Below are 19,101 nucleotides of genomic sequence, written 5' to 3' on the forward strand. Positions count from 1 at the left end.
ATTTCTTTTCTCTTAACATGTAATTTATGTGTATTTTAAAAATTCACGTTCTATTGGTTATGATATAGTTTTAATTACATAGCTTTAATTGATAAGCCAAAAGTCGAGATCAGTATATTCTATAATTAGTTTTGATTATTGATAAGAAGTTTTAAATTTAGTTGTCATAATTTAATACTTCTAATTCTATATTCTGTTTGAATCTTTTATCCACTTATTAGATTATTGATTTGTCATTCTACTTGGTTTCTTTTCCAATATATTTGAAGATTAAGAGTTGTTGTAAACATTGAATTTATATCTTTTTAAAAGAATTTTTTAAAATAAAATGTACTTATAAACTGTAGGACTTGATTTGATGCAATGGATCTCTTCAACCAATGATATTTTGACCATGCATCAGAAACAAATTTAGCTGCCCAAAATATATACAATTTGATATTTCAAAGTAGTTCCCATCAATCATAATACTAATCATTTACTTTCCAACTCAATACTTTCACTCTGTTAATAACCTATGCAATAAGAAAATAAATGAATGATTAGAGATATATCAAAATATTCCTCAGAATGGAGACAAGCATGCCGAAAAACCATTCCAGTCATTCATGAGATCATGATACAATTCAGTTGTGTATGATGGAAGGATACAAATGTAACTGCACATTCTCAACATTACATCAGCAGAACAGCATACATGGAATGAGAGCTGAAGTCAAATTAATGATCGCCTCTTTGCAACACACAAATATCATGTTCACAGAAGAGGTTCATAAACAAATGAGGAATAGTCTAGATGGATAATTCAAGGATGAGAATGGATCGGAGTTCCAAAATGCTCCGTTTATTGGTATCCGATTGCTATCCACTGATCAATTACCGATGATGACAATGGCTGAACTAACTCAGCCACACACACTTACACAAAGATTGCTAATAATTCCGAGTCTACTAGTGGAGGTAGCTTCTGCAAAACCCACATCCTTCAGCAGCCACATGGGTGCACACAGAGCTCGAGTCCAACAGTCTTTCCCTGAACGACGACCTTGCTCTTCCAGCAGCTCAGTTTCAAGATGTTTCAGGCCACGCATCTGCGAGTCATTCATTGCAAAAATGATGAACTATGAAGATAAGAATTTTCAACAGCAACATCGACATGGCAGCATCCACAAGTCTACAAGTCTGATCCGCTAACCCAGATCGAGGCTTACTTATTCTGTGCGTGCAGCGACGAGACGCCGATCGTCCTAGTAGCCGCCTGATGGTGGGCTGGGGGGAGTGTAAGGAGGAGACTGCGGAGTCGGAGGAGTATATGTGGTTGGTGGAGTATAAGTAGTGGGAGGAGTGTAAGTTGTGGGAGGAGTGTAAGTTGTGGGAGGAGTATCAGTAGTGGGAGGAGTATAAGTTGTGGGAGGAGTATCAGTAGTGGGAGGAGTATAAGTAGTGGGAGGAGTGTAAGTAGTGGGAGGAGTATAAGTAGTGGGAGGAGTATAAGTTGTGGGAGGAGTATCAGTAGTGGGAGGAGTATAAGTAGTAGGAGGAGTGTAAGTAGTGGGAGGAGTATAAGTAATAGGAGGAGTGTAAGTAGTGGGAGGAGTGTAAGTTGTGGGAGGAGTATCAGTAGTGGGAGGAGTATAAGTTGTGGGAGGAGTGTAAGTAGTGGGCGTGCCGTAAGTCAGCAACGCTCTCCCTGCTTCCGAAGGCATCACCACGCAGCTTAGCAGAGCTGCTACCATGAGCGTCGAACCCATGGCTTGAGCTGACTTCATCACGTTCTGATGCTGCACACTGTCCACGATGAACCTAGCGCCAGCGAGCTCCCTGCAGCGCACTTTGCCAGATTCTGCTCAGATCACTGACTGACTGTGAGTGCAAGGAGGGAGTCGGGGCTGGTTTATATAGGTAACGCTCATCGACTTGTTTTTGTCACCGGTAAATGCAGAACCCATCAATATTACTATTGGGGTCTAGACCTTCCATCAGTGTTACAGTCATTAGGATAGACAGTACCAACCGTCAATAAGTGAGCTCCTGACACTAGCACCCATTTCTTCCAAAGCCTCATAAATTGCAGGATCAGTTGTCAACTTAGTCGATGTGTTGTTCCATGATCTCCACCACCCCCAGATGCGTTTGCAAACAAAAATGACGAACAGAGGACTTCGGGTAGTAGATTGTGCAAGGACAAAGCTCCTTGTGTTCTGTGCCATCCTGACACACTAATCAATGTCGATTCGAGACTTCTTTTTCTTGCAGCAAACTCTGTCAACGTATCTGCTTTTCTTTTCGCAAGTTGCTTTCTTATATGCTCTTGGGAGTAGTCACTCGTTGTAAACTGTTTCAGTCACTAGTTCTTTTTTCCTCTTGAATGGGATGCAACAGGTGTAGACTCCAGAGATATAACTTGTGAATATACGACAGGAACTCCCCGGACACTCCTGCCGAGACTGGAAGGAATTGTGGTGCAGCAGCAGCTGTACCCATTAATGGCAAATTCCCAGAGCACACTGGTTGGTCCGAAATACTGCCAGAACTAATTTCTGTACTTCTCGGTGTTTAAGAATGCTACTGAAATTTATGAAACCGCTAACTCATTATTATTTACCACCATTTCGCAGCATTGAGAAGACTCTTAGAGGAGCATTGCATTTCATTGATAGTTTTAGATGGACTTGAGTGATTTCGTTGCATTCAGGGACAAATATTAGATATGTATTCGGCAAAATTCCTTCATCTCATGTGGTTGAGGAGGTGGTGTGGGCCATGGAAATGACGTCATTGTGATTTGCTGCCGATGTTGCAATCTAAGCATGTCTGACACTCTCAACGTGGACCATAAAACAGAAAGGTTAACAAATCAGACAAAGTTCTTACAAAACATTAATGCCTCATCCAAAGAATCCAATTGCCATCATTTTTTATTAAATGATTTAGATGGCAATTGGATTCTTTTTTTTGTCTTTTTTAATATTTTAGTACAAGATTTTTTTATATTCAAATTTCAATGAAAAATGTCCTCAATTATTTTTTAAAAAATTCAATAGTATAGAATGATGCATTATATATATATATATATGTATGTATTATGATGGAATATTCATCTATGTTACATTATTTTCTTTGATATTACTCTTTAGAATTTTATTAATATAAATTCACTTAATATAATTATCTACACTTATAGAAATTTTGAGCCAAAAATTCATCCAAAAATTCAAGATATGGCCCAAACTGAAACCTCCATGAAAAAAAATTCACTTAAAAATCTCAATTTTGAAGCACTAACTTCCAACAACTCTTTCTCTTTTGTTCTAAATTGGAATGTATCAATTGCTTTGCATAAAATATAGCTCTTCAAGTTAGCTTTTAAACCTTATTTTTCAATTATTGAATATTTTTTTATAACTCTCTATATGCTTAAAAGAGTAACAATAGATATTGAATTCACATCCTAATTTCAAACAACCATATCTTTCTCTTCAAAATTCCAAATCATATATTTTTTTCATTCAACTTTTAATCTAAAATACAAGCTTTTTGAATCCAATCTCTAAACTTTGAATGGATTACCTTGCTTCAAATGATTTGCCTTGTCTCAAATGGGCCATCATAAAATGGTTCCAAACTCTAGTGTGGTCCTAGATAACATCTTGAAGTCCATTGGACATGACTTTTAATCAATGGAAATGAATTCCTCTATCACTTATCTTATCCATCTACATGGGATGACCTAGGAGTTAAAATATTATACTTTTGAAACCAAAGCTTGTCTAAATTTCTTACTAATAAATCCTATAATTTTTATCTTTAATTATAAAACTTAATTTATAAAATTAAATAAATTAGATAAATATTTTATTTTATTTTATTTTATTTTAAATTATAATCTAAAATTTTATAATATTTCATAATATTTTATATTATTTTTATACATTATACTACTTTCCAGCATGATAGGGATGCAAAAAAAATAATAGCATACCATAAAAAATAATTTGCAAGAAAGAAATGCAAAGACAATTGAATTGAGAATTCTATGATAGTTTGTAGATGAATCTCAAAGGTATTTATGCCACTTTTAATAAACTCAAAAAAAGATATATTCTAATTTTTTTTAGAATATTTTAGATATTTATAGAATCTTTCATAATCTTTTAGAAAGTTCCATAGACTTCTATAAGCTTCTTTAGACTTCTAGAAACTTCCATAGCAAGTACCATAGACTTCTATAATCTTCATTATAATATAAATAGAAGTCTTTGGAACCACTTTTGCTATTAATCTCATTCTTTGTCTTAAATCTTGACATATTTCCTAGTCAGATTTCTTGTGTCATTTACAATTCTTTGAACAACTATGAAATCCATTCCTCGCTCTCTCCAAAACAACATCATCTTTGTTCTTCTTCATTCTCAAAAATCTTATGGTCAAATTACTTCTAAACTTACTTGTAGTAAAGCTAGTATCTCTAGGATAGCAAAAATATTACTTTTAATAGAGATAATCTTAGATTAAGCACACCAAAAAAACTCACTGTAGTAGATAAAAGGATATTTATTTGCCAAATTAATACTAAGAAGGCTGAAAATGTTGTTGAGATCGTTAAAAAAACTTAACAATATTATCAATAATCCTATGTCAATCCAAACCATTTGAAATATTCACCATGGCTTTCACATTCAATATTATCAATGATCTTATACCAATCCAAAAAATAGAATATGAAAGTCATGGTGAAAAAGAAAAGGTCACTACTATCTATCAGCTATTGAAAACAAGACTTGGATTTTACTCTGAAATACAAGAAATAGAATATAGAGGACTGAAAGAGGATTATTTGGTCAGATGAGACAAAAAACAACAGATTTGGATTAAATGGCAGAAAGTGGGTGTGAAAAGAAAAGAATCAATCCTTACTTGACAAGAAGATCTAAGAAATAATTTAGCATGGGGATAGAAATATAATGGTATGGGATTGTATGGGATAGAATGGAGTTGAGAAGATGGTAGAGATTGAGGATAAAAGATGGATACCAAGAAATTTGTAGAAATTTTTGAAAAAAATCTACTCTCTAGCATTGAAAAATCTGGCATTTTTGAGAAAGAGGTGATTTTTCAGTAAGATAACGATACCAAGCATAATTCAAAAGTAGTATAGAAGTAGTTTGATCATCATGGGATTAAAGTAATAAATTGGCTTGCTTAGTTTCTTGATCTTAATTCCATTAAACATCTTTGGAAGCATCTCAAACGCCAACTCAACACTTGGAAGATAAAACCAAAAGAAGTTTAGAAATTATAGGAAAAGATAGCTTCAAAATAAAGTAATATTGAAGCAATTTTATACCAAAACTTAATAGAAAGTATGCATAGGAGGTTGGAAGTAGTTATCAAGGCCAAAAGAGAACCTACAAAGTATTGATATGTAATTGGATACCACACTTAAAAAACTATTTTAATACTATTTTAAATTGGATTGATCATAGTTCTATAATTATTTAATATATTCTTTTTAATTTTGCCTCATTTGGTAGCTATAAAGATGTACTTTATTTTCTATATAAACCACGTGTCATTATTCATTACAATTCATTTATAATACACCATTCTTTCTAAAATATTTCAATATTGAAACAATTTTTTGAATCTCTATACATAATTATTCTAATATTTACCTATATAATTAAGTAGAAGTAGATAAAAATAGATTTATTTCATAATATATTCTAGAAAAGCTTCTTAGAAGCTTTATAGATACTGCTTTGATTTTACATGTGTTTGTAGTTAATTGATAGATTAGAAACTTGGTCAATAAGTTAATCACAAGTTGGTAGCTTATAGAACAAGCTAATTATGTGGCATAAATATAAAAAACTTATCTTGTAAGTTAAGATATGTGTCTTGTAAAGTCAATACATTTTAGAAATCCTATAGAATATTGCCACATAGCTCTTAGTTAAGAATATATATGGAGGCAAAAGTGAAGCCTTCTTTATTCTTATCAATCCATTTCTAGTCTTTAGTCTTATTTTAAGATTTTTTAATTTTCTTATCTTTGACAATAGCCATTGTAGTTTAATACAATATCATCTTTAAGTGATTTATTAGTCTTTTTGAATAAAACAAGCGCGTATTGAGGTTTTTCATTTTTTAATATTTATGTCCTTGACATAAACAAATTCAAAAGAAGTGGATATTATGTTGTGATTTGACTATCATGTAAAAATAATGCACATATATATATATATATATATATATATATATAAAATTTATTATATAATGCGATAAGAGTTACATTATTAGATTTTAGTTAGTTGCAAAATATGATTACATTACTACTTTGAAGTAGTTAATCTAAAAAGGCTATTATTGAGGTTAGTTTTTATGTTAAGAAATAATTTTTATATATTTAGAGCAACTTTTATTAAACATTGATAACTCTTGATTTTTTTTTTTTTTTTTTAATGTTGTATTTAGGGCAAATATTATTTAAAAATTATTAAAAAAAGAATTAGAGAAGGATTTTGGTATCAAAAAGGACAGTTCAGCCATCTATATAGATGAATAAAGATGGATGATAAAAGTCTCTATTCTTATTGGCCAAAAATCAAGTCCGATGGACTTTAGGGAGGCTGCTTGAGGCCTTATTAGGAATTAGGGTTACTCTTTTGAAGAAATTTGAATATCAAAGATTAAAATCAATAATTTTAGGTTTTAAATATAATTTTGGTATAAATTTTGTATGATTTTGAATTTTTGTGAAGAAAATATAGGAACTCAAAGTCAAGGTGTCGATTTTATATGTATTGTCATTTTTTGGAGCATAATGCATGGGTACAAAAATCAATAAAGGATCAATGATTATAATTGAATAATTTTTTTTTAAATATACTTTACATATATTTTTTGATGAATTATAAGTTATGGTTAAGAGAGTATTAAAAATTGAAGTCATTACTTAGAATTTAAGTATAGGAAGTAATTTGATTTATTAGTGATTGTATTTTGAGCTATATTTCAAGCAATTTGATAAGTTTTTGCTTCAAAATTTTTAAAAATGTATATTAATATGTTATTAAGTTATATAAAAAAAATTATGGTGTAGAATAGGTAAATAAACTTTGTGGTAAGTTACTGATTAGTTATTGATAACCTTGAAAATTAGACTAATGGTTGGACAGTTTAGTTAGTAACAATAGGTTGTTAGTAGAATAAATGGTTAACAATTCAAAGGGTCATAACCTTTGGAATGCGCTGGCCGACGGTCCATCTTTTGGTAGGATAAAGAAGTTGAGGAAAGAGAAATCAGGACCAGACTATGTTAGTCATAAGCCGAGGCAAGCTTAGTACTACTTCTTTTTGTTTCTTTATTGTTTACGAGTAATGGATAGTTTCTAAATATTGAGAAGTTAGTATGAAGTACCAAACTATGATAGTTATAAGCCAAGGGGCCAGACTGTGAAAGTAGTAAGCCGGCATAGCCAAAGTATAGTCAATTGTGATACTAACAGATCCAATTCATATAATCAGTCTTTCTCCGTATTCGAATCCACTTCTATAAGTTCAATTGCTTTGGTATATTGAAGCTTGAATACAACGAGAATAACATTTTGGCCCCGTTGCTGGGAAAATGATAACAATATGAAATGTTAGAAATTGATTGTATGGGAGATAGAATTATATGTTGAATGAGAACATGATAAGAACCAGTTTTAGGGTTACAAATATGTGAGTTATAATTCAAGGCAGTATTGATTTTGTAAAGAAGAATGGAAGATTATGAGTAATAATCATGAAGGAGAGGATTATCAAAGAATTAATTGACAAGCAAAAGAAAGACAGGAGCGATTAAGCATAAGAAATCTCCTACGAGAACGACAAAAAGGATTTGTAGGTCCAAATAAAACCAAAAGAAAAAAAATTCAAATTCAAATAGCAAGGAGACCAGTGATAACACCAATGGCCGTGGGAGTGCCAAAAATACCAATTGCAGTACAAATGGGAGTAGTACGAGACCGAACTACAAGTGTGGTACCATTACCTACTTTTAGTGGTTGGTCGGGCTTTGATTCCAATCACCATATATCTCAATTCTTGATAGCTTACATGGCTAATAATGGTAGAATTGAAGACATTTGATTGAGGTGGTTGCCAACAACTTTAAAAGCTATAGCTTTTGAATGGTATATTCGGCAACTAGTGGATAGATTTTCCAATTGAGAGGCCTTGAAGAATACCTTTCTAATACATTTTAGACCAATTGGATTTGAAGATCGGCTTAGAGAAAGTTTTATGAATAGCAAGATGTTTGCGGGGGAATCAGTGGAGTCTTATTATGACCGGATCACGGATATATTTTATAAATGGGTAAATAATCAAATGCCAGATACATTTATATTATCGATATTAATCAATGGTTTGCATCCACTAAAATTAAAAATGTTTGTAAAAGAGGCTCGACCAGCTATGGTAGATGCATCATTGGCACGAGCAAAGATGTGAGAAGAATGTCATTATGACCAATTGTTAACAGTGGGGGCCATGATGATTCCAAGTTCAAGAAGCCAACAAATACAATTGGAAAATGTGTCGATGGGTAATTATCCACAAATGGCTGCATTTAACATGAGGAATATTATGTTGCAAAAATCAATTAATACTATACCACTCCAAGCAATAGCGCCAATAACAATGACACCTTATTGTACATCACCAACCTATCAACAACTGGAGTTGCTCACAAATATGATTGTTAAAGATCCAAATGAAGCCTTATTATTAAATCTAACAAAGAAGATGGAAGAATTGGCCGTGAATTTGGCTAAAGATAAGGAGAAACGACATAAGCCTTCTAATACAAGACTTAATATATGGTATAATAATTGTAAGGGATAAGGTCATTTTGATACAGAATATCTATTACCCAGACAAATGAGTGTTCAATGTACATTTTGTGGAAGAAAGTACCCTATCCAAAACTGTTGGCATTAATAAAGGCAACAATAGTTCAATAACCAGATGATACAGCCATTTCAATGGAATGTCAATCAAGTACAGACTGAAAATATGGATAGTTGGAATAGTAATTGCTCAAATTGACCTAATCATGGCTTTGGAAATTTTCAAAATACTAATTATAATCTAGTTTATGGAACAAATATGCAGAACGGTGGAAATAATCAAGGGAGTAATCTCCAAACTATACCAATTCAGCAGTCCAATTCTCAACCAGTAGCAACTGGTCACCCAGGATCATTTACTATGGCTATCGGGAATCAACCTAGTAGATATATTCCAATGGAGATTCTAAGTGTGCTTGATAGTATGGGTCAAAAATCACTACGTTGCTATCGATGCCGACAAATTGATCATTATGCCAGTGAATGTTCCAATCCTAGAGCCAGTGACGATTATGCACCAGTGTGTACAAATTGTAAGCAGTCGGGACATACTTATCAACAGTGTAATGCTCCGTTCAATTTCAATAATCGAGATCAACAGATCCAAAGCCAAGGAAAAATGGAGGAGATAAATCAAGGTCCTCAAGTTTCTCTGATAAATCGGGAGAAATAAGTCCAAGCCGTTCTTATCAGGAGTCAAAAAAAGAGAAAGGACCTATTCAACATTTGAGTGATCTTGAAGTGAAGGGCCAATTGGACCCAATTATAAGACCATCCAATCCAGGTCTTGACATGGGTCCTTTACTCAGTATAAGACCTGAATCGGTTGTGCACCCTAATGAGGTACCGATTTCTAAGGCTTAAGTTCCATGTCAAGCTGTTCCATTCTCTACACAGTTTTGGAAAATTCAGTTTTAGTAGCTTTATCAATTTTCAATATAGAGAAAATCAATTTACCTGCATCGGTGTCTAGGACTGGAAAGAAGAAATGGACATTAGGAATTACCATTTATATAGAACTATATGATATTCTAAAAGATTTGGGCACCATATAGCCCACGATCTCTATGAAGCAACTATTGGCAGTAGTACCTGAGTGCCAAATTATCTTGAATTTCTCATTAATTCGTCGCAGATCTTGAAATAAAGAAATTCGAGAAGTAAGTTTGAATCCCGATCCGGGTGCACCAATGATTGATGTCTCAATTGATGGAGTGTTATTATCAGGAGTGCAAGTAGACGGAGGATCTAGTGTAAATCTTATGAATGCCGCTACAATGGAGGAGTTGGGTTTGGATCACTTATTGCTTATTACAGTAGTTTTGAGAATGGCTAACTCCAATCGAGTTAAACTTATGGGTATTTTACAAAGTATTGATACAGTAATTGTGGGGATTACTTACAAGATTGATTATATTATTTTTTGATTGCGAAGTTCTATATTGTCATATCCAATTTTATTGGAGCGACCATAGTTGTATCAAGCTAAAGCTCGAAATGATTGAGGCCATGGTACATTGACAATTGGAAAAGGTAATGATAAAATTGTGCTTCAAATATACCTTGTCCAATATCACGGAGAAACTTAAATTGTCAATTCAGAATTCACGTTGAATTGTGAAGATGAGTCTACAAAAGAAGAAATTGGTGTACTTGACCTAATTTTTGCTGATACAAGGTAAGTTGTTGAGCACACTAGAATTAAATACCAGTGTAGGGGACTGAGAGAGTAGTTAGTTCCTCCAGATGTTATTGATGATTCTGATCATATGATTGCATATTGGATAAATACATAGGATGTTAATCACGTTAGTGCTATGGAACTGAAGTTGGAAAGTTCTAATTTGTCGGATTTTGTGAAAGATTTTGGAATTGAGCAAAAAATTATTCTAGTGACTCCTAAAATTCCACAATGTCAACCAATTAATTAAGGAACAGGGGAGGCTCCCCAAATGATTCAGATTTATGATGGTATAAAAGGCAAGGAGAAAGAAATTTGGGTGAATTATATTTTAATGTATAAAACTGCTTTTGCATGGTTGTATGCAGATTTGAAAGGAGTTCCAACTGAAGTTTGTGAGCATTGAATTATATTGGAGGAGAATGCTATACCAGTACGTTAAAGACAATATTGACTTAATTCAAAATAATCACTTATGGTAAAAGAAGAGCTGGATAAACTCTTGGAGGTTGGATTTATCTATCCAATTCTTTTCAGTGAATGGGTTTCACCAATTGTTATGGTACCAAAAAAGAATGAAAAAGTTTGCATCTGTCAAGATTTTCACAAAATAAATGTCGCTACTAAGAAGGATTATTTTTCTTTACGATTCACGGAAAGTATATTAGATGCTCTCACTGGACATGAATGTTATTCATTTCTTATTGGATTCTCCGGTTATAATCAAGTTAAGATTGCAAAAGAAGACCAGTTAAAAACTACTTTTACTACGGATTGGGGGACCTTTGCCTATAAGGTTATGCCGTTTGGGCTTTGTAATGCACCAACTACATTTCAAAGGGTAATGATGCAAGCGTTCCAAGTCTATCTACAAATTTCAATGGAAATATTTCTAGATGATTTGTATACATTTAGTACGAGAGCCAGACATTTAAAATGTCTAGATTATTATTTGAATCAATGTGCTAAATATGGAATTTCTTTAAATTTAAAAAAGTATCAATTTGGTATGCCTTCTTGTAAACTGTTAAGTCATATAGTTTCGGTGGCAAGCATTGCTACAGATCCGGATAAAATAAAGATTATAGTAGAATTAAAGCAACCAGATATTGTTATGGGTGTTCGAGTATTTGTCAGCCACGTTAGTTATTATCAGTGTTTTATCTATCTATTTGTAGTTATATGTCTTCCTTTGACAAATCTCTTGAAGAAACCACCAACCGATGGGACTAGTCTATTTTGGACAAAGGAATGTACAATTGCATTTGAAAAATTGAAACAAAAATTGGTTTCAATACCAATATTGGTGGCACCTTGTTAGACAAAACCATTCCAAGTTTATGTGGATGCATCTAATGTCGCGATTGGTTCTATGCTAAGCTAGAAAGATGACCAGGGTTTTGATCACCTTATTTATTATGCAAATCGTCAATTGGTAGCAGCTGAAAGAAATTATACAACAACCAAAAGAGAAGCATTGGGGATGAATTATTCTATACAAAAGTTTTGACATTATCTTCTTGGTTATAAATTTGTTTTCCATGTCGACTATGATGCTTTAAAATATATGATTAATAAGCCTCAATTGAGTGGTCGTATTGCAGGATGGATTTTACTATTACAAGAATTTGACTTTACTATTCAGGTAAGACTAAGAAAATCACATTCCAATATGGACCATTTATCTCAATTATCCAATATATTAGATAACGAATCCATTAACGATGTACTACTTGATGCGGAACTATTTATGATAGATGTAATTACTTTGGAGTATAGTGAAATAATTCAATACTTGACATTTCAAACCTTTCCATCCAATTTCAATGAAAAGCTTAAATGATGCTTAATATTAAAATGTACACTTTATACGATGATTGGTGAAGTTTTATATAAACAAGGCAAGGATGGAGTTTTGCAATGCTGTATTTATCAAACTGAAGTGCGTACTATATTGGAAGGTTGCCACTTGAACAATTGTGGTGGACATTTTGCAGGAAACAGCACGGCTTGTAAAGCTTTACAGATTTGTTATTGGTTGCCAAGATTGTTTACAGATGCCCACCAATTCCTCTGTCATTGTGACCCATGTCAGAGAACGAGTTGACCTACTGGAATTTCAGCAATGCCATTGGTACCAATTTTGGCTCAAAAGCCTTTTGAAAAATGGGGAATCAATTTTGTAGGACCAATTGCACCAACCTTGAGAAATGGTCAAAAATAATATATACTGGTAGCAACGGATTACGTAACAAAATGGGCTGAAGCCGTAGCTACAAAAACCGATAGTGTAAGTACAATAGCAACCTTTCTGAATGAAAATATTATTACATGGTTCGGTTGTCCACAAGAATTGGTTAGTGATCCAGGAACTCATTTTATAAATAGTAGAATCGAAGCACTCACAGCTAAATACAAGATAAAACATTGGAAGACTACACCGTATCATCTTAGAACCAATGGACAAACCGAAAAGATTAATCAAATTTTATGTAAAATCTTAACAAAAACAGTTTCATCAGCGAGAACAGATTGGGACACTAAGTTGTTTGTAGCTTTATGGGCATATCGTACTGCGTATAAAGTTACTACCAATGCTATCATTTTTCAATTGGTTTATGGCCAGGAAGCAATATTACCTATTGAATTGGAAGTCCAAAGTTTACGAATTGCTATAGATAATAGATTGGGAGATCAGGATTCATTACGGCACCATTTAGAAGAATTGAAAAAATTGGATGAAACTAGAATTAATGCATTAATGATCATGGAAACTATACAAAATCAAAAGAAGACTTATTATAAAAGTAAGCTTAGACCAAAGGCTTTTATACCAAATGATTTGATACTTCTTTATGATAGTCGATTTAAAAATTTTCCAAGAAAATTTCAAGTTTGATGGCATAGGCCATATCGAGTTATTGACAAATTTCCAAATGATTTAGTGCAATTGGAAGATTTTGTAGGTACTAAATTTATGACACAGATCAATGGCCATCGGCTTAAACTTTACTATATATAAACTTGGGATGGATTTTCTGTTACAAAAAAGGGGGGAAAATAAATAATGATGATGATAGGATATTTTATCATGACGAATCGTGGGAAATAAGAGAGAATTGACACAATTGATTAGACCATAGTAAGAAGTAGGAGGGGGGTTCTTAACAAGCATTGTATTTTCTTTTGTGGTTAAGGAGAAAATGGCGAATATGGTGTCTGAGAAAGTAAGGTTGGAGATTGATTGGAAGAAATGGCAAGAACGGCTGCACGTAGAGGTTGCAATATTGCAGACTAAACTAGCCGCATCAGTGAAGGAGGCCAATAATTTAGTGCGAAACAATATATCAATTTCAGCGACAATACCTTCGGAGATACCTTTGAAACCGATAGAAGAATGGCAGAAGGTATTGGAGGAGTGTGATAACTAAATTGCCCGACGTGAGTCTCAAGTACGGGAATTGGGTTTGTTGAATGAAGATTTGAGGGCGTGTTTGGATAGAGAACCCTCGAACACTGAGGTAGATGACGAAGATGTAAAGAGGAGAAGGTCACCAATTCAAAGGGTGGTAAGCCAACACTATTGACTGAAGAAGCCAATGCTTCTACGTCTTTATAAGTTGAGGCTAAATAATATTTGTGAAGACGTTGCATAATTAGGAGTGGGGTTATATAGAATTGATAAATAAACTTTGTAATAAGTTACTGGTTGGTTATTGATAACCTTGAGAATTAGACTAATGGTTAGGTAGTTTAGTAGATAACATTAGGTTGTTAGTGGAATAAATGGTTAAGAATTCAAAGAGTCATAACCTTTGGAATCTGCTGGCTGACGGTCCATCTTTTGATAGGATAAAGAAGTTGAAGAAAGGGAGATCGGGACCAGACTGTGATAGTCGTAAGCCGGGGCAAGCTTGATACTACCTATTTTTATTTCTTTGTTGTTGACGAGTAATGGATAATTTTTGAATACTAAAAAGTTAGTCTGGAGTACAAGACTGTGATAGTCATAAGCCAAGGGGCTAGACTGTGAGAGTCGTAAGCTGGGATAGCCAGAGTACTGTCAATTGTGACACTAACAGATCCAATTCATATAACCACTCTTTCCCCGTATTTGAACTCACCTCTATTAGTTCAATTGCTTTGGTATATTGAAGTTTGAACACAACGAGAACAACATATGGAATTTAGATTTTAGATTTTTGAGATATGAAGAAATTAATACTTGAGTGTTTATAAATTAGGATTTAGAGTATCTACTAGAATTTTTAAGTTGTAAGATGATTAAAAATAAATTTATGGTTCTTTCTTTTTTTAGTAAAAATTAAAAATATTTGCTAAATTATCTAGAAATTTGAAAAAAATTAAACAATTGAATGAAGAGATATGAAAATCTAAAATTTGGATTAAAATAAAAAATATTTTAAAGGGATTTTTGTATATTTTGAGGTTTTTTTACAAATTAAAGGGATTTTTAAGAGCCATGACTTTATATACATTAAAGATGGATATACAGAGCTATGATAAAATTTTGATATAAAGATGAATTTTAAAAGGAATTTATGGATTTTTTTTGAAATTATTGAAAATCTAACTTACCAGCAAATGGTTAGTTATGATTTAATATAACAAGGAACGATGTTAGGAAATTTTTAGATGCTCTAGAAAGCCTTATGTATAAATCTTCTTAAATATAAAAGATTTTTACTAGTAGAATATCTTTTGATATTATTACATTTATTTACCTTCTATATTAAGAATAAGTTTCTTATTGGAACTTGGCCAATAAGTTAAAGCTAAATTTTCTCTAGCTATATACTTAGTATATTTTTAAATTATAAATCATGCCATATCATATGTATCAAATATTTTTCTTTATTAATTATGGTTATTATTTACAACTTAATGCATTTGACTTCTTAAAAGTTCATAATGCTATAACAAAATATTTAATAAATTTTCTAGCAAATTAACATATGATAATGAAGATTCAATCAAAAAAAGCTTAAGAACAATCAAAGATCAATGTAAATGCATATTGTAAGGAACAACCTTAATTTTATGTTGGCAACAACATATGATTACTTCGTCGCAATATCATGACTAGCTACGATTGTGACAAGTTAGATTATTGTAGGCTTAAATCATTTCTTATATGTGAATAAATTAATTATATTTCTTATCAATTACATTTATCAAAATTTATGAAGATCCATTGCTCATTCTATGTGTCTCTTCTTAAATCATATAAGATAATGAATATCTTGAAAAGAAGACAAATGATACATCTTCTTATAGAAGTGGATAGTAATAAAAAATATGAGGTCAAAGAAGTCTTAGATTCAAGGTATTGCAAAATTAGATTAGAATATTTTGTTTATTAGTATGAATATGATATTAATAAATATATATAAAAACTTATAAAGAATCTTATAAATATAGTAAATAATGTTGATACTTTTTATTAATAATATCTATCAAAACTAAGATAAAAAATAACAAATATTTGTTATAAAAGAAATAAGATTCATAGAAGATTGCATTCTACTTTCTATCTTTTTTTATAATTTTTGTATATTTGTGACACTAAAGAGATAGAAAACTAATAGCGAGTTGATTCAAATTAAGAGCTATTATATATTAACTTATTAAATAAGATATTTTGATTGTTATAAGCTTCAAGATGTTGTAATAAAGATGAAGAGCCTCAAAAATGACATGTTCTTCTTCAAATAGATGGCAAGATACAATGCATTTGGTATTATGACCTTGAAAGCAAATCTTAATGTTTTGTTATTTTATTAGAGGTAGGAACAACTCTTAACAAGTTTTCAAATATTTTATTTAAAGAAAATTATAAGGGCATCAACAATAATCAAATAACATAGTGATCTTTCTGCTTTGAAATGGAATATTATCAATATTTGAGAATATCTATCAGCTGCCTTTAAAAAGAACAAAGATTAAAGTATATACAAATATAATTTTTTTTATCTTAAACTTCTTCATTATATGATGACTATTCCTTGTGGAACTCGATTTTAGAAAGAAAAGAAGGGTAGGGCTACTATTATGGATATATATATTTATCTACACAAGAAGTTTTAGGTAGAAGATAAAAGTAGGTAGATTTAATATTATCTTGTGGAAAAGCTTCTTAAAAGCTTTATAGACATGTATTTGACTTTATACATATTTATAGTTGATTGATAGATTAGAAATGTGGCCAAAAAATTAGTCATTTGTTACACATGTAGGTAGCTTGTAGTATAAACTAACATTGTGGCATGCATATAGAAAACTTGCCTTGTAAGTTAAAACATATGTTGGAGGTTCTATAGAACGTTGTTATGTAGCTTCTACTTAGATAATATATATGGAAGCAAGAGTAATGCTTTCTTTACTCTTGTCAATGCCTTTCTAGTGTTTAGTCTTTTTCAAGACTTTCTAACCTTCTTGTCTTTGACAACAACCATTCTAGTTTAAAATTATACCATTTTTGAATGATTCTTTAGTTTTTTCAAGTTATGAATGACAATAATATATTAATCTTTTAGTTTTCTAAAATTCATGTTCTTGACAAAAGTATATAAAGAGATATTAACTACATTTTATATAACTTTGATATTGATATAAGAATGAAAATGAGATATTTAAATTTAAAATATATCTTTGTAAGAGATCTTAAAATTTTATTTGAAAATTATGCTTAAATATTAAAAAATTAATAAAAAATTGTTCTTAGAAGAATTTGAAATATTTATTGTACACATACACATATATACATATATATATACACACATAAATATGCTTTAGAAGATCAAATCTCAAGATTTATAAAAATAATAGTTTTAGAAGAAGAAAGATTAAGAATAGTAAAAAAAAAAAAAAAAAAAAAAAAAAAAAAAAAAAAAACTATCTAAATTTTACATATATCCTACTATAATAAGAAGCTATATGTTTTTTTGGATATACTATCATACCATTTATTATCTTTTCAAAATACTATTTTGTTAATTTGTCTTTTTTATTTTTTTATTATATATTAGAAAAAAATTATTAATTTTTTATTTGATATATTTAAATATAGAAAAAAAAATTTAAGGTTTATTTTAAAATCATCTTTTTATATCAATATAAAAAAAATCTATATTCAATAAAAAAATTAAGTATAACTAAAAATCTTTTTAAAAAATACTTATCATTTTTATGAAGGCTTAAGCAACAAGCACACTTCAAATTGCCATACACATAGCTATTATGTCTATACACACATCTAAGGCTTCTAATTGGTTACTCTAGACCCCCTCTTCCTTATCTTGTCATATGTCCAAGATCTCCTTCTCTTCTACTTTATCCATGCATAGGTCCATGCTTCATCCTCCTATTCTTTTTTGTCTTAGCAAAAATCCTAAACTTCCTTCGTTACTGTCTATTCTTGCTCCTAAGACAAAAAAGAGGAGGATGAAGGGATTGGGACTTGTATAAAGACAAGAAAGAAGAGAGGAGATCTGAGATATGCATCAAAATTTGCACCAAGATAAAGAAGAGAAAAATGAGGTTTAGGACTTGTATTGAAACAAGGAAGAACAGATCTAAAGCAACCAACTAGGGGCCTTAGATGTATGTATAGACATAATAGATGTGTATATAGTAATTTAGATATATTTATAGTTTAAGTCTTTGATGAATTGGATCCAAAACGAAGAATTTTTAATTTCAAAAAATTAAATCTTATGTAAAAAAATCACATATTTTAATTAAGTTCAACTTTATGAAAGTGAGGTTTATTTTAAATTTAATGGTTTTTGTTTAAAAACTTTTCTTGAGAATTTGATTTTTATAAAGCTTATTATAATAATAATTTGTCTCAAAAATAATATCTTAATTTAAAATTTATATCAATATTAAAAATAAAAATAAAATTTGAAGTGTAATTTTTTATAATCATTCTTTGTTCTATGTTTTTTTATGAATTTAATTGAATCGTACTCACTTGTAGCATTTTTCAATAAAATTTCATTATGTTGCTTCTTATCAATAACTGCCAAGTTACATTGGCCTTTTCTATTAAATATTTGTGGCTTGCATAAAAATAATTACTGTGATTCTTTTGGTGATTCTCCCATACAATATCATTTTCTAAAATAATCAATAATTTAATTTGGACCTTTTGTAATCTCTAATGTATTATATAATTTTAAAAATAAAAATAAGTAGTTTATTTAGGATTATGAGCTAATAAATTATTTGCAATGTATCAACAACAAACTTATATTGATTGCAAAATTCTTTTTATCCTGTACAAAAAGACAAACTAAAATTATTATTAACAAAAATAAATCATAAATACAACAAATAAAGGTTTGCATATGTCAATACTCTACTTAAATTTTAAAAAAATTAATCAAATGTCATTTAAAATAGACATAAAAAATAGATATAAAAATCTAATAATTAATTAATTATTAAAAAACATACTTTATTTGCATAATCATTTGATACTTTTATGCCAATTTT

The 19,101-nt window shown here is 30.9% G+C and overlaps 1 protein-coding gene across 1 annotated transcript; it reads right to left on the reverse strand.

The window, feature by feature from the left end:
• Window positions 1-694: 694 nt before the first annotated feature.
• Window positions 695-1,858, reverse strand: LOC112281020 (uncharacterized). The gene is made up of 2 exons (XM_024517138.3): window positions 1,212-1,858; window positions 695-1,091 (listed from the first exon to the last, which is right to left on the reverse strand). Exon 1 carries the CDS (start codon window positions 1,767-1,769, stop codon window positions 1,248-1,250), a length of 522 nt encoding a protein of 173 aa, XP_024372906.1. The 5' UTR covers window positions 1,770-1,858; the 3' UTR covers window positions 695-1,091; window positions 1,212-1,247.
• Between the last annotated feature and the right edge of the window lie 17,243 nt (window positions 1,859-19,101).

Source organism: Physcomitrium patens, chromosome 4, assembly GCF_059467195.1.
Source record: "Physcomitrium patens ecotype Gransden chromosome 4, ASM5946719v1, whole genome shotgun sequence".
Taxonomy (NCBI): Eukaryota; Viridiplantae; Streptophyta; class Bryopsida; order Funariales; family Funariaceae; genus Physcomitrium; species Physcomitrium patens.